This window comes from Austrofundulus limnaeus, unplaced genomic scaffold (assembly GCF_001266775.1).
Source record: "Austrofundulus limnaeus strain Quisiro unplaced genomic scaffold, Austrofundulus_limnaeus-1.0 Scaffold78, whole genome shotgun sequence".
NCBI classification, from domain to species: domain Eukaryota; kingdom Metazoa; phylum Chordata; class Actinopteri; order Cyprinodontiformes; family Rivulidae; genus Austrofundulus; species Austrofundulus limnaeus.
Genome location: NW_013952480.1, coordinates 1,373,400 through 1,389,620, shown reverse-complemented (window position 1 = coordinate 1,389,620; position 16,221 = coordinate 1,373,400). Strand labels below are relative to the sequence as shown.

General features: G+C 39.7%; 1 protein-coding gene across 1 annotated transcript in view; it reads right to left on the bottom strand.

Annotated features, from left to right (window-relative positions):
- The window catches only part of LOC106519521 (inactive phospholipase C-like protein 2), a 35,697-nt gene that overhangs the window by 7,806 nt on the left and 11,670 nt on the right, over positions 1–16,221 (bottom strand). Inside the window, exons 2-10 of the mRNA XM_014011236.1 lie at positions 10,474–10,575; positions 9,395–9,544; positions 9,030–9,190; positions 7,311–7,779; positions 5,831–7,048; positions 5,258–5,507; positions 4,869–5,155; positions 2,310–2,513; positions 83–158 (exon numbers count right to left, since the gene is read on the bottom strand). Of these exons, the coding sequence (XP_013866690.1) occupies positions 83–158; positions 2,310–2,513; positions 4,869–5,155; positions 5,258–5,507; positions 5,831–7,048; positions 7,311–7,779; positions 9,030–9,190; positions 9,395–9,544; positions 10,474–10,575 (2,917 nt within the window). The remainder of the gene's footprint in view (positions 1–82; positions 159–2,309; positions 2,514–4,868; positions 5,156–5,257; positions 5,508–5,830; positions 7,049–7,310; positions 7,780–9,029; positions 9,191–9,394; positions 9,545–10,473; positions 10,576–16,221) is intronic.

Genomic DNA, 16,221 nt, shown 5'->3' with positions numbered 1-16,221 from the left:
ACACACACACACACACACACACACACACACACTCACACACATACACACACATACACAGGAAAGCGCACACACCACTACTCACCCATCGTCTGAATATGTAGAATCTTGTCGTAGATTTCGTCAGAGAGCTCCATCACAGCTCTGCTTGCACTGACCATCTGAGACGAGGACAACAGGAAACAGGGACTCTGTTAAAACAACATGAATACTGGCACACACACAAACATGATGCATTATTAGCCTGCTGAACTGTTTGTGAAAAAGTTGTTGGGTTTTTGTGCATAACCCACACTCAGTGTTTCATTACCAAGTGTGAGAACTAAAAGGCAAAAACACTTTTTTAAATATAAAATATGTGTTAATATTCACGGTGAGACGAAACACTATTAATAAGTTCCACTTCTGCTGGTTGCAAAAATAAATAAAAAGTAATAACTACACACAAAGAGGATGGATGTGAGAAAAACAGTCTGATTAGTTCTGCACTTCCTCTCAACCATTCTGCTGGGACTTGACCCCCTGGTGAGGGGAAAAAAAGTTGAAAAGGGATCTTTGCAACAAAGGATCAACTAGAGCTAAATCCCGTTCAAATGGACAACACACGCATTTCCTGTCTGAAGTGAGGAGAGGGCTTCATTTAGCTCAACAACAATTAAATCTATTCAGCACCAGGGTGACCTTTTCCAGCTCTGAGCTGCTCGGCTGGAACGGAAGAGGCAAAGAGACATACAAGCCCACATGCACATTCTTACTTCGACCCATGGTGTACCAGTGTGCAGACCCAAATGGGAGATGCATCGCAGTGATAAACATCTGTGGTTAGCTTAATGTGTCACAGATTAGAAAACTTCACTCAATATGACACTAGAAATGACACCGTCTAAAAATCCATTCACAATGTCATTATACACATAAGGTCTGCAACCTTAACAACTCAAAAGAGCCATTTCTGCTCCTTCTCTTACAACTAAAATGTGTCAGGAGCCCTAAAACGTCCAACAACTGTGATTACCAACTGATGGTCTGTGGACCACTTTGAGTTGTTGAAGCTTTTCCGGCCAGTGAGACTGACGTTAAAAAACTCCACAAGCTCTTCTTTCAGGTGTCTCTCAGATTAACTTGTTTTAAGTAGTTTTAAGATAGCATATTCAGCAGGTAAGRTATTAACTGTTATAACCTTTCCACAGAATCATCCCTCCATCTTTTTAAGTACAAGTRCTAACATTAAAGTGCCTATGACATAAAWTTTTTGTAAYAAATATGAAAGCATTTTTGGAAAGATAACATTAATAACTTACTGCAAAACAAACTGCATGCCCCTGAGAWGAACAGTTGTTGAGATATTTGGGAGTGAAGTAACAGGAAGTGATGTCAAAGGGGAATGTCTGCATATGAACAGAGCGTTGCTACAACGGCTGACAGCACAAACTGAAGAGAAGAATCTCATGTTTCTTTAGATAATACTGAATCACTAGAGAGATGAAGAAGAGTCAGAGTKACAATAGTAWTGTTTTAATAAACAAAGACCAGGGAGTTCCTTTTCATAAACAGTTCCCTTTGATGTCACTTCCTGTTTCACTTTGAGCCAAATTCAAAGGAAAATATGCAAGTTATGTGACAAAATGGGTAAACTCATGTTTTATGCCAATTTTCTTAAAATAAATATCTTTTCTTTGGCTTTCTGTATTTAAAGGATATGCTTGTCAAGTAAAGTAAAGTGAATTTATTAAAAGTGAGAATGAAAAAAAGGGAAAGAGAGGTTTAGGGCTTAGATCTGAGCTRAGCAGACATAACTGGCTTGAATGCACTGATTTATTCTGTTTTATTGACTGACTGAAGATCCACTGTAATTAACAGCTCTGCTTCGACTCTCTGGTGCTCTAYTTGTCTTTGTTTTAGTTCCACAGAGGAATTTTTCCCCCCTTTCTTTCTTTCAGTGGCTGGGGTTATTTTTAGAAACCATTACATAAATCAAGTCCGTTAAATAACTTTGTCTGTGGTCAATGGGAGTYTGTTGTTTATTTGAGTGGAAACCCAGCGTGGCTTTGGGCCAAGATGAGGATGTTGATGATGAGCTTACGAGATAGAAATGAACGGTGGGTGTTGTTTGCTACATAACAATGAGAACTCGCTTTATGCTTCAGAGCAAACAGGCTAAAAAGGACATTTTTGTTGGGGACATATTAAGTCAATAAGGAGATTGGAAACAACTGAGTTATTGTTTCTAATCTTACTCTTCTTTTGATGAATTTCAGACTTCTGGAAAAGAATACTGTACATAAACCCTCCACAAACTCATCTTTGTTTACCGTTTCATAAGTTGAGACGACTCGACGAAGGACGTCTGGCAAAGGCCCCTGGGGCTCCAGGGTGGGGTAGCTGTCCTTTAAGTCAAACAGCAGTAAAGGCGTCCCTTCTGGGCCCGACACACTGGAGCTCAGAGCCAGCACACACTGCATGAGGTTAGCCACAGCTGACACCCCACACAGCTCCCTGAACACTGCTACTGAGTTCTGTTAGAAAAGAGAAATGGTTAATTGAAACATCTTTACACACCGTTCTCCTGTTTTACGTTGATAGAACGAGAGAAAACAGACACTGAAAGATAACAGACCCCAACAAGCAYAGATGGTTAGGAAATCCTTTTTCTTCTTTGTCACAGACTTGAACATTTTTTTCTCTTTTCCACACACAAATAATCAGAGCCAAACCGCGACAAAGCGATTTGCCTCCTTTCAAATGTTCTCCTGCTGCTATGCTGTAGTTTGAAAGAAATCGACAGATGTAGATGTGGCCTTTCTTGCTGTAGTGACAGTAATCAAAGTTTGATCGTTATAAATAATACAAACATCAGACTGGCGCTCAGCTACTACAGATTAGCAGTGGAAAAATAACTCTGTGTAGTTTGCACAAAGTAAATATTGATTCGGCTGAACAATTCTGAAAAAAGGATTGCATTGATTTTTGTAACATTTTACAAAAGTTTCATGTTTTGTAACAGTTACAAACTCGAGAAAGATGCAGTGTCAACACAGGGGTGATGTTAGACTTTTCAGCTCAAGGTATGGACATTAAATGTTTAAAAATGACCTTGCTGGGTTTGTTTTCTGTYTCCCTTGTTGCTTTTTGCCTCATTATGAACTCTCATTTTCATTCTAGCGAGTTAAGAATACACATTTAAGTTTAGACCTTATAAAATACATGGTACAGATTTTAAATGTCATTAATAGTCTCTGTCCCTTTCACAACATGTCAACACTTACTCTCAAATTAAAAGTCAACATAAATAACATAATATTGACTGATACGTAATGACAGATGTGGATTTAGTCATTTTGCCTGAGGCAAAACACTGACAATTGGCCCTCTACTTCCCCTTGTCATTTTTCAAACCATGTTTATCAGAGATTTACTGTAGCTTACTATTAAACATCAGGTGTAAGTCTAACCTGCTAGGTTATTTAAAATTTCAATGACTATGCTGCTAAAATCGAATTCATTCAAGTTAACGACAAATTCTATCAAGCTCAATCAAAGTTAACTGGACTTCTTATTGGTTTCTGATTATAAAATGTCACCATTGTTTTACATCCGTATAGCATTTGTGCAGCAAGACTATGAAACAGTTCCAATAGGGAATGAGGGGGATGCATTTATCTGTTTAGTATTGAGATGTTTTTTTTGGACTACTGCTTTTTGAAACATAAATAACAAAATGAAACAAATTGTTACTAATWTCACAATTCTTCAGTTTGTCCTACCATAGCACTTCCAATGTAGCACAGCAGGATATTTGGTTTTTCTTTTACTTGGACATGTATTAGTGTTGTGTTGGATGAGGAGTCAGAGGAGGAGAAGCTCAAACCACAGAGGTGGAATGAAGGCGTGAATGTTGGATGTTTGTTTGTTTGCTCAATAGGATCAGGCCAGCTGCTCTTCAAAGCTGTGCATTTTGCTAATTTAACAACTTAATAAGCTCCATGATCTATCCATTATTTTAACGCACTTCTTCTTTTCAGGGTCAAAGGTGCCCATATCCAGCAGTCACTGCGCGAGGGGCAGGATACACCCTGGACAGTTTGCAAGTCTGTCACCGAACTTAATAGGTTAATAACTTTAATAACGTCTGGGTATGAACCATTTTAAGCAAAATGACWTAAAAGAATGGGCTGCTCAGGGTGCTGCCCCWGAGAGATGTGCTACTCTACAGTAACACACACCTTCATGAATGGCTGACCAATCACAGGCTGTGATTTGTAAGGTCTGCAGGACATAGTTGACAGAGGGCAATGCACATAACAGGTGTCTGGGGGACAAYAGACAGAAGTTACGCAATGTTTTTGACATTCAACAGCATGAGCAAGATGTGTATAAACCAGCATTAGCGATAAGCCCACTTCACCATTGTGATGCAAATAGGTTGTGGAGATGGAGACAAATCTACAATATTTCTGGTCTCCTAAGGCTCCAGTGACTCAAACTTCATAATGCACTTTGCTCATATTCTGGTCATTTTTTATTTTTTTTTTGTTAACATTTCATATAAAATCATGTTTTTTCAGTGCATGAAGCTGTACTTGATAGGTTGAAGTTTTAAAATGAAGATAAGTGTCTAAAACATCACTGGAATCTAGTTAGACAAGTACTCTATAGTAATTTTTACATTTTCATCTTGGTTAGAATCTGTCGCACGACAGCACGGCCACCGTGCTGATAAAATCTGTCTGCAGACAAGCAGGCAGAAAATGTACACCTGTCAAAGTTTTTAACAGCTCTTTTCTGGAAGATTTAGCATTCTCTGTTATCAAGATGCTTTTTTGAAATGCGTGGCTATAGAAAACAAAATACCCAGGGTGACTCGTCCTCACCTGCATGTTACTTCTCAAATCAGTGGCTTCTCTCAAAAAAGGAGCAGCCATCTTGAAAACCTCATCAACAGACCGAATTCCCATGTCCCTCAGTGCTGTGTACTCTCTCCCCCTCCGAGCCTTCCGCACTGAAAGGCCTCTTTTGTGAGGCTTTCCGCCTCCTCTCCGATTCGTGAGCGCCACGTGGACAAACAGCTTGGCATGTGGAAGGTCCTCCCCTGTGAGACACTGGAGGGGTACATGCCGGTAGCCAGGTTGGAGACACTCCAGTGGTATGGTATACTGACCTGCAGTGGGAGAGAGAAATCATATTTTACTCTGGTATTATGGATGTTTACATCATGGGTAAAAATTTGTCTTGTTACATTTATAGGTAACCCTTGACTGACCTATGAATTCATCTCCAATGAAGTCGTCATCCAGCACYACAAAGCGAACCATAGCTAGCTCAGGTAAGTTGATCTGGAACTCAAAGCTTTCATCGAASACTGGGTTGTCTCCGTTATGGGTCACAGTCCTGGTGCGGCGCTCTGTGCAGTCAGCTGGGATGCCATGGATCTCCACATACACATACGGGTCCACCACGTCCCCTTTGGCCCCTGAGCCTTTGGGCTTGGGCAGATTCTGACCACTGATTACCTGAAAGAAGAAAACTCATAGGAACATTTGTTTCCTCTAAGTGGGAATGAGTTAGGCTGCTGAGATTTGGTTTAAAATGTGTTATATTTTTAACTATTTTAACTGGACAACCTAGTTTCTAAAGATAAAAAACAATATGAAAGACAAAATTTGATAAATAATGTTTGGAAACTGGCAGTGAGATTTAGAAAATTGCACAAGGGGCACCAAATGGACTAGAGCCAACCCTGCCCCCAAGTAATGCTAACGTTTAATGAGATGGCATCACTACCGTTCAATAGTTTTTTTTGATTTTAGCAGGATTTTAATTGTGTGTCATCTACCTTTACATGCAGCAGCTGTGGAGACACGCCAGGTACTGTGTCTTTGGTGTCAGCGCAGAAATAAGACACTTCCTGACGCATAATGGCCGGACGCAGAACATAACCACAGTTCCCATTCTGCCGGAACCAGGCCGTGTTCAGGTCCATCATCAGTCCTGCCGTTTGAAAATTCATTGACACAATCTGACAGCCGCACTTCCACAAGTCCTGGGGGTTCATATTGCTCGAGTCGATGCGCATGGGGTTGGGGTAAACTCGCGACAGGAAATGCTTGTTGTGGTTGACAAAGTCACCRGGGCTTTCACTTGCAAGACGCACAGCCAGCGACTCATGAAAGGAACACATTTCCCAAGGTTTTTGGGATTTAGATGACGTTTTAAAGTCTACGAAGTTTACAGAATGGCATAGGGTTACCAAATCAGAGAGCTCCTTCAACAGCTGGAAACGTTTGGGATGAACATGAGAAGCACTAGACTGAGCTGTGAGACACATACTCATCTGCACAATCTCCTTCTCAATCCCACAAGATGCTCCACTGCTACTGTTCGCTGCTTTCACCTTCTGACACATTTCTGCTCCTTCATCTTCCTCACTCACCTCCCCCGCCTCTCCATCAGAACCCGACCCGAGCTTTTTACCCTTTAGCAGTATTCGGTGCCTCAGGTCATCTGGTGATTGCAGATACGTGGCCCCTTCATCTGGCAGATCTCTATACAGCCACTCCCCCAATATCCTTGTGAGTTGTTGCAACAAAACCTTTTGCTGTTGCAGTGAACAGTGGTTTTCAATGCACAGAATTAATGGATACTCTGACGCTACGAAAGCAAACTTTCCAATTGCTTCTAAAACAGAAAGCAAGGCCAGTGGCGGGGAAATGGTGTGCCCTGTGCACACTATGGGTTCCCCATCTGCACCGTCCCAGATGTCCAGCTCCACGCATCGGCAACCCATCTTAAGAGCACGAATGTAGCCAGAAACGTCCGCKGGGCCTCGAAACTGGTCCTCAATGAGGTAGGTGTTGTGGGAGGAGTTGATGTAGTAGTGAGACAATGGCTGGGACATGTCCTGGCAGATGTCGCGGTGCTCTCGATCGAACAGGTGGCACTCGGTTGAGGTGAGGTAGCTGGTGAAGCCATCCAAAGACAGGCGCCCCAGCTGCTGTCCCTCCTCCGATGGCTCATGGGTCTGGATGAGCTTCAGGCTTGTTTCTTCGCTCACCTGGACAGATCACAAGAAAATGTAGAAATGAAAGAAAAATTAGAAGCCAAAGAACAGAAGCGCTACATGTCCCTATCCTTCCAACCTGGAAGCTGTAGATTATAGTCCAATAACAATGCCTCTGAGCAAAATCAAAATATTCACAATTTATGGATGCAAATTATGTGCTTGTAAATGTTTAATCCTGTATATAACTGTGACAGATGTTATGATGTCTTTGACTTGTTTTCTAGATTATGTGTGACTAATTTGTGTCACCCACTTGAGCCACGCCCTGCTCCGCCTCGATGAACCTCATTAGGTCTTTGGCATCCAGGTACTCTTTGTTGCTAGAGAACTGCACCAACAGAAAGTAGATCTCTGGGCGGGTGCAGAAGTCGTGGAAGGCCTCCATGAACTCCTTCTTGGTGACGCGCCCGTCTCTGACGGTTCGCTTTTTGCTCGGGCTCTGGTCTTTCAGTCCCGAAGCGTTTTCCACCGCGGGCCCGCCCGTCTTCTCCCTGACTCTCTGCAGCTCTCTAAACCTGTGCTCCACCTTGACGGCGCTCACCCCAGGGCTCACGTTTTGCACCAGCTTAACCGCCGACTGCAACGGAATCCCTTCCTCGATGTCCTCGGGTCTGTCAGACGCAGCCGCCGAGGAGAACAACTGCTCCAGCCAACGGAGGCGAAGACTGTCCTGGCTGTTGGCAAGCATGTCGATGGCATGTTTTCCATACTGCATAAGATACCTAGAAGCAGATAAGAAAAGGACAGACATGGATGATGCAGCAGAACATAATACTGTAAATAATTTAGTATAATAAACAGGGATTTAGTCCCAAACAATCAAACAAAACTAAAACAGAAAAAATGTTATTATTCTGAGTGAAATGGAGTCTTTAGATCTGGAAATAAATATTTAACTGAGAACTCAATTGGTTTTCTGCGTGTTATTCAGGTTACCAATCGGAACATTTTCTTACAGGCCATCATTTGAATAGCCCCGGTTTAATGATATTTTAAATAATTGTATTGTTTTTATTGACTTTTTACATGTTCTTAGAATTAGGGTTGGACCAAAAAATATTTTTGAGAGATATTTTGTTGCATCATCAAATTACCGTATTTATTCGTGTATGATACGATCTCATGTATAATACGACCCCCCCTTTTTTGAGCTTAAAAAGCATAAAAAAATTTAATCCTCAAACTACCTCCAATGTCATACAGACTTCAAGATTTTTCAGCCTTTGCAGTCTTTATACATATCAGTAAAATGATCATTGGACTGTTCATTTTATTTTAACAACATATGTACTAAAAGGTATTTTGACAACAAGTATATATCAGCAAACTATGATTTTGAGCATCATATGAATTCTGTCATTTTACATATAGTCCACCAGGATGCGCCAACACAAAAGTCAGAGACTTCACATGAGATTTGGGCCATCTTCTGGGGGAAAAGCAGATTACTTCCTACACGCAAGGGCCTCCTCTGGTGGGAAAACCTTTTTCAGGGATACAAACTTTCTCAAAACACCGGTAGACGGCAGTCATTACAGACGAACAAGTGTTTATTGTTGTTCGAGGAGCGGCCCGGTTACTCGCTAATGTCATTAGTTCGTTAACATTACTAAGGTGCAGGACTACTTTTCCCCTCTTTTTTTCACATCATGTCACCTGCCTGGATCTGTTAGTTTCTCACTCTCAAGCACGGAGGAGTGTCATAGGTAAGCTCGTTTCAGCTGCTTTTTATGTCTCATTTCCAGACTGAATGAAGCCGATATTTCAGTTAAAATACATAAGTAAAATATTTATCCGAGTATAGTACTACCCCCCAACTTTATGGATGATTTTATGGATCAAATTTTACRTATTATACTTGAATAAATACGGTATTTGCATTAAAAATTATAAGTGGAATGTCTTTTTTTWAAATCATTTAACATTCAAGTGTACAGTATAAAGTTTCTCTTGGGCATTTGTGTTGCCATACCTCAGCCCAGTCACCCAAATGTTAGCCACTTCAGCAGAGTTAGCCACCAGGTCCAAGCTTTCATAAATCTCTCCATAGATGATGGAGAACGCACAGTCCTCTGAAATCTGCTCATAAACTCCACTGGTGCGGAAGGTTTCTGTGTTACGACCTGTCCGTACCTACAATTTGTGACCGCAAGAGATGCATTAAAACCCCCACATCAGACACAATAAAAGCAAATTACATGTTCTCTTCCATATGGTTCAGTGTTTTAAACACATCTATAGTGTTACTCTAAAATGACTCTTGGGTCATTTATGAAGCAAAGTTTAAAAAGCCAGCATTGGATGATTGATTTTGAGCTTGTTTTTGTTCACACTGACCTCTCGTATCGAGTCGAGCGAGATCCGAGCTTTGTCTGACTCTTTCTTGGATGGTTCCCAGTACAGAGCCTGGAGGCCYGCATCCAGAAGGTAGTAACGTTGGTAAACGCGGGTGCTGGGTCGGATTTTCTTCAGCTCACTCCCCTCAACCTGGGAACAAGATGCAGATGAGGCTGTCAACCACGGGTCTCAGCGGATCTCCTACAGTATCAGCAACAAGCTTTGATAGATCCTTGACATGTCTAAAAGCTTTTTATACACCAGAATTCTTGGATGTTTGTTTGGCGTTGGAGCTGCACATTCATAGGAAAATCTGCATTTACAGCCCTGATTTTAAAAAAAGGTTAGAACATGGTGTAAAATGAAAAAAAAAAAACAAAAAAAAAACAGCAAAATTTGCTAATCTCATAAACCAAATATCCATATCAAATTGTATCACTTTTGGAGAAAAAATCAACAAGTTAGAATTYTGTGGCAAGAACAAGGCTGTAAAATTTAGTGTTATGAATAAAAACAACTAAAGGAGATTTTTGCAATGAATTAAGTTAGCTCAGAAGAGGTCAGGAAAAGGAGCGGTTATAGAAAGTGGATTTTATAGAAGCTATATCTTTCATGAATATGCAAAAACGGGAAGATTTCTAAGGTTTAATCATCTACAAATGTACATTTTCTTGTTTAACCAGTTGATTATGAAAAAAATATGGGTTCATGAGATGCATTACATTTTACAAAATGTTCCAACTTTTTCAGCAAAAGAGTTTGTTTGATATAATTTCCTACAATTGCAATATTAGTTGAGATAAACTTTTCTCATTCTCTTCTGTCACAGCACATTGTTTTCTTTATCATCCCAGCCACGTCATTTACATCTGATTTGGGCATCAAGGGCAGTGAGGGCCCATCTGATTGGCCAATTACTGTTTATAATTGTTGTGCAGAGTGCAAACGTAGGACACTTGACATGTGGATTACTGCACTCTGAGCAGTTCTTTGCTAGGACTCTAAAGGTTTGACATGTTGTGCATCATAAAATGAACCAAAAACTTGATTTTTTTTTTTCAGAAGTGTATCAGACCGACCATGGAGTGGATGCATCCGGCAGCACTGCTGATCTTCTTCTCAGACAGGCTGCTGCTGAAGGACACGGTCTTCTTTTTCTCCCGACTGGCTCGTGAGCCATCCTTAAGGGGAGGGAGGGGAAGGAGTGAAAGATTAAAAAGGGGAGGAGGAGAGTGCAATAAGTTCATAAAATATATTCCAAAGGAAAGACAGAGATCGACCATAATGTTTTTGGAAAACTACCAACTTCTAGCATGACAAACATTTTTTCCGTAGTCCACAATGGACATCAAAGGATTAAAATCCACGTCCTTATATAACCATACAGATTATTGTCCATCTATGGTACAGCCTCCTCTTCCCAATCTGTAATTGTTTTTTTTTCTTTTTTCCCAATGCCATGCTTAAAAGCCTTTGCTTGTCTTTGCCCTTCACCACCATACCATTAATCATACCTGACTAGACAGAGGCAGCAGGCTGCAGCATTCTAATCCTGCCCCGTTCACGACAATGCTGGCAGACTCCAATCAGTTTATCTGAGCACGACATCACAGCTTCCCATTTGATTTATTGACCAATTAGACGCCCCGCCCACAAAGAGCCTTCTGCTAACAGATAAGMCCATGTAGCATGTGGGCAAAAATAATTCAATTGTCCTGATGCAACTTAATAAAAGAACCAAGTGAGGTCAGTTTTAAGGCAGGATAAGCCAGATAATTTGATTAGTGTAGATTCAATTCCATGCAGTGTCATTGGAAATGCAATCAAATAGGTAACAATGTATCTCTTTAAAAAAACATAAAAGTACACACATGCTGCCTTTTATGTTGAAGTTGTAGCCTATGTTGAGAAAAGTTACACTTTAGTTAAAGATTAAAAAATAATGTGCAATCTCAGCCAATTCTGCAAGATGTCACATWCAGAGAACACGTTGTAAACAACTTTTATCTACAGCCACATCAAATCCGAGCTCAAAATCTTTCAAACTGACTGAGTTACAGACATTTTGGTGTCGTCTAAGATCGCCTGTGCGGGGGAAGTCCTTTTGATCATCTTTAAGCAAATTAAGGTTATTATGTTAACAGTGAACATCTGCCATCCCTGATCAGATCTTGGTCAGTCTGACTTCATTCAGACAATAGAGCACTCATGTCTTTCATATGGGATGACAAGCGAGAACCCTCCATATGAAAAAAAAAAAAACATGAGGGACATGAAAGGCTGCAAGAGATAACAGGGATAAATAGAGAGATAAAAAATATACATAAAGACCGGAGCTGTGTTTTATCTGAAGAATGCGGATGAGTAGGAGGAGACGATAAGTTATTCCTCTGTTGAACGGGAGGGAGGTCATCAAATCCTCACAGAATCAATGGTTTCTTTTTTTTTTCTTCCTTTTTTACTTGAAGAGGGAAATGGGATGTTATGAGAGAGCTCTACAAATATCCCTTGTCCCTTAGGCTATGATGGAGAAAGGCCGAGGGTGTGGACGAGCTATAGATTCAATTTAATTGCAGGGAGTGAAAGAGAAGCAGGATGTCTTTCATTTCTAGCCCCTCAAAAACAAAACAAGTCATCCATTAACACTGTGAAACGCTGACTATTAAATGAGCTTATTTGAAACWCATCAGGCTGGAGGGCTTCAAGCTTGTGAAATCACCCCTAGATAGAGTAGAGATGGATGCAACGCGAGGAGTTGAAAAGCTAATCGGGTTTCATATTTTGAAGAGAAGCACACTCAATTTGAGAAAAAAAAAAACAGACACACCTTTTCAAAGTAGAGTGGTTCCACCCATCCTGCACACTTCTATTTTTCTTCATTGGCAGATTGACGTTAGCTTCAATCTATACCTCTATGCATGGAAAACTGCACTTAATGGGCCCTCTGGGTGTATCAGTCCCAGATGCTAAGCATATATTACCTAATAGAAACATAAACTAAACACTCCAGCGCATCATCCTTCACTAATGAAGTTGTGGGCAGAAATCAAGCAGATGAAATGAATATGTTTCATTCAAGTTACAGTATCTGAAGATGAAAATTAGCACTAGTTTTGGATTTAGTTCTCATCAGCTGGAGAAGCTGTCCGGCTGGTGGCCAGCAGCATTAATAGATCCACTGCAAAAACTGTCCACCTAACCAAGTTTTAAAATCTTATATCCAGCCAAAACATCGTTTTGATCTTGTTTTGAGACTGATTTGCTAAACAAGAACTGATTGTGTAAGAATAATAATCTTGTTTTCAGAATGTATAAGATTATTTGTCTTGTTCGTCTGAAAATTTGACTCAAATTAAGTCAAAAATTTCTGCCAGTGGAGTAAGAAAATTTTACTTGGTAAGATTCTTCAAAGATCTCAATGGGTCTTACCTGGTAAAATAATGGTTAATAAAATAATAACTAAAAAACTGAGTCAAATCAAGTATTTCAAGAATCTTACCAAGTAAATTTTTCTTACTCCACTGACAGAAATTTTTGACTTAATTTGAGTCAAATTTTCAGACTAACAAGACAAATAATCTTACACATTCTGAAAACAAGATTATTCTTACACAATCAGTTCTTCTTTAGTAAATCAGTCTCAAAACAAGATCAAAACAATTTTTTGGCTGGATATAAGATTTTAAAACTTGGTAAGATGGACAGTTTTTGCAGTGTGTATACTCTGAATAAATGATCTCGTCAAGAGAAAACTAAAGGCCATACAAAATTCTTGCAGCAAAACTCACATTTAAATGAAATAAAAAATTAACACGTGGGGGGGGGAAGAAAACAAGTTCAGCCTTCATCCCCTGATAAGACGTCCAGTTTTCTTCCACCTAATCTCTGTGCTGCATGTTTGCTTCATGGCGGTCCTAATTTGTTTTCTCACGTAAAGCAAGATGAGTTTTCAAAACCACTTGAAAACAGGAAGCAGCCCATCACAGTCAGTTTCCTGTAACTCCACAGAGAGCTGAGACGAGTGACAGCACATGGGGTGGGGGGGACAACGAAAAACGACGTTGTGCAAAAGCCACAACACTCGTGAATCTTGACATRGTTCGTGCTATTTTTAGTTTTGAGACTGATGCTAGCTTGTGATAAAGACACGGTGGATGCCCAAACTTTCCATCTTCAATACTAGCCGTGAGCACGCTGTCCTCAAAATGTCATGTCAGTGAAACACGTGGAGCTTTAAGAAAAAATTACATAAATTTTTTTTCTTGTTGCTGCTGCTGTCAATTGGCAACAAATGAGCAAAATAAAGCGATTGAACAAAATAATTCAAAACATAGTTCTTATCTTCCCGCTACTATTCAGCTTTCTAAAATGTTTAGCTGCAATCAGTTATTTCATCTATAAAAGAAATGTTGTGTGGCTGTGATTGTCTTAAAGCTCCACATTGTTAGTGCACAGGCTCTGGTTTTAAAAAACAACAACACRCAACCACGTGCAAAGGTGCGGAAATAGAAGATGGCTATATCAACCAGTTTCACACAACGTATTCCATTCATTTAAGGTCAGGCCTATGAAAAGATTTAAATTTAATCAAGTTAAAAAAACTCCAAAATAGACCCAAAGTCCAAATTTGAACATTTCAGTTTCCCCTTACATGCAGTTTTTCCAAAGAAACACAAGATGACAAAGACACTAAACATAAAATGTTTCAACTAAACAGCACAAAAGTAAGGAAATGTGTGTTTGCTAGATCAGTTATTTGTTATAACAATGCTTCTTGGTAATTGGGCACCTGATTGGCAGCACCTGGGGGTACCAGATGCTCAAAACAGCCAAACAGCAAAGTAAGCTGTTTGGTAGGGAAGACTTGGCAATTTTTTATGTGCGTAACCCACTTACTCAGCTCTACTGCTCATCCCACAAATGCATGTTCCTTACAAATGTGGCACCATTTAAAAGGGAAATGAACAGGCTTTCCAACATTATTAGATTTATTGCCATGAAGCATTGTYACAACAAAGAAATAATCTACCAAACACAGATTTCCTTACATTTTGTGTTAARTATAAATAGTGGAAAGAGCTAAATGATGTAGATTAGCTCCAGCTGAGGAAGTCGATTGCTGTGAATCATCAGTGAGAACAATATGAGCTTCTGTTTGGTATTCTGTGGAAGGCACCAACAAGGTCTGGTGCCTTCATTAGGCAGCTTACATGCACGCACGGTACGATTTGTGAAAGCTTCTGAACACGAGTTTGTATCACTAATTACAGCTTCTCCAAGTCAGCAGAAGGAAGATGTAGGTCATTAGTGGGTGGCGTCTTTGATCCGATAATTAAAACTGAGAGAAGGAAGGAACAGTTGCTAGGTGAGAGAAAGCGGAGGGGTGAAAATCGGTAAGGTGTGTGAACGGCGTTGCCTGTTGTGTGTTCAAGTGTGTGTGAGAGAGAGAGAGCAGATGACTGATGCTTAACGGGATAGTTTATTTCAAGAGCCCGTCACCCCGGAGCACAGCAGCACCAGCAGGGTTAGGAGGAGATCATTTGTTTACATGTCAGATGTGAATAAATGTATGTGCAAGAATCTTTTTTTTAAAATAGAGATTTAATTTTAACCGTAAGCAACACTGCAACATTGTATTAAAACATTTTAAAACCAGCTAATCCCATCAGAYGCTCATTGTGGGTCTACCTAGAGTGCTCTGCATCACAGGGATGATTATATTGGGAGTAACCATGGYAACAATGTCAACGCTTTATTTCACCGTTTAGTTTTAATCAATGGTACTACTCTTAACAAGGGTTTCTCAGGTAAACAACTCTTTTTTTACACAGAAAATGATGGARGGAGAATAAAAGTTTTCCTCTTCGTTGGTTTTATTCACCTTCACTGTTATTCTTATATAAGCACTGTAGGGATAATTTAAATGAAACAAAACAGAAGTATTTACTGTTAATTCATGTTATGTGTTGCATTTATTTAGCCGTATTTGGTTTCCAAGTTTTATAGTCTTGTCGATGTCAAAACTAACATTTTTCAAAGCCTGAACCAAATGATCTTCTTTATCCCCTAGAAAAGCTTAAAATGTATTGTGGTCTTTTTTCTGTTGTGTTTTTACCTTTATATATAGATACATAGGGGTGCAACAATACAAAAAAAATCACCATTTGGTTYGGTTCGATACTTTAGTCTCACGGTTCGATATTTTTTCGATATAAAAAAAGGGAAATTTCCATGACCTTCATAACTTGTAATTTATTGAAATTAATTCTGAACATTTGTTTAACCTCAAAAGTACAGTTTTTTAATGAAATKTTRCTGAAACAGCAAGTTTCTCAGTGGATCTGCRCTCKAMARTGCARSCTAGGTGGAGTAGTCGAACACAGATCCACTGATCCTTCAACACAGAGCATCTTCAGAAGACAAGCTGATAAAATAAATGTTAAAAATCTGTATTGTTYCAAACATWGTGTGTATTGAACCTAAAGCACTGTATTGAATGGTTYGATATGGGTACATTTATTGTTGCAYCCCTAATAGATACATAGGGGTGTACTGAGACCAGCTTTTCTCAAAACTAAGTGCGAGTATGAGTACTTCGGTTCAACAATACTGAGTAYKTACTGAGAGAACCTAAGTATTAYATAATGGCTTTTAAAACCCSTTTMTTTTATTTAGAACAAAGTGGCTCTCCTTCATTATAGGCCTACAGCCCCTCTGACTTGATCAGGATAATTACACAGCATGATAGTGTAGTGTCACCTATGGGTGGAATAAACAGTTCCACCTGTAAAATGAATTATTTCATATAAAACATTCATTATAATGAT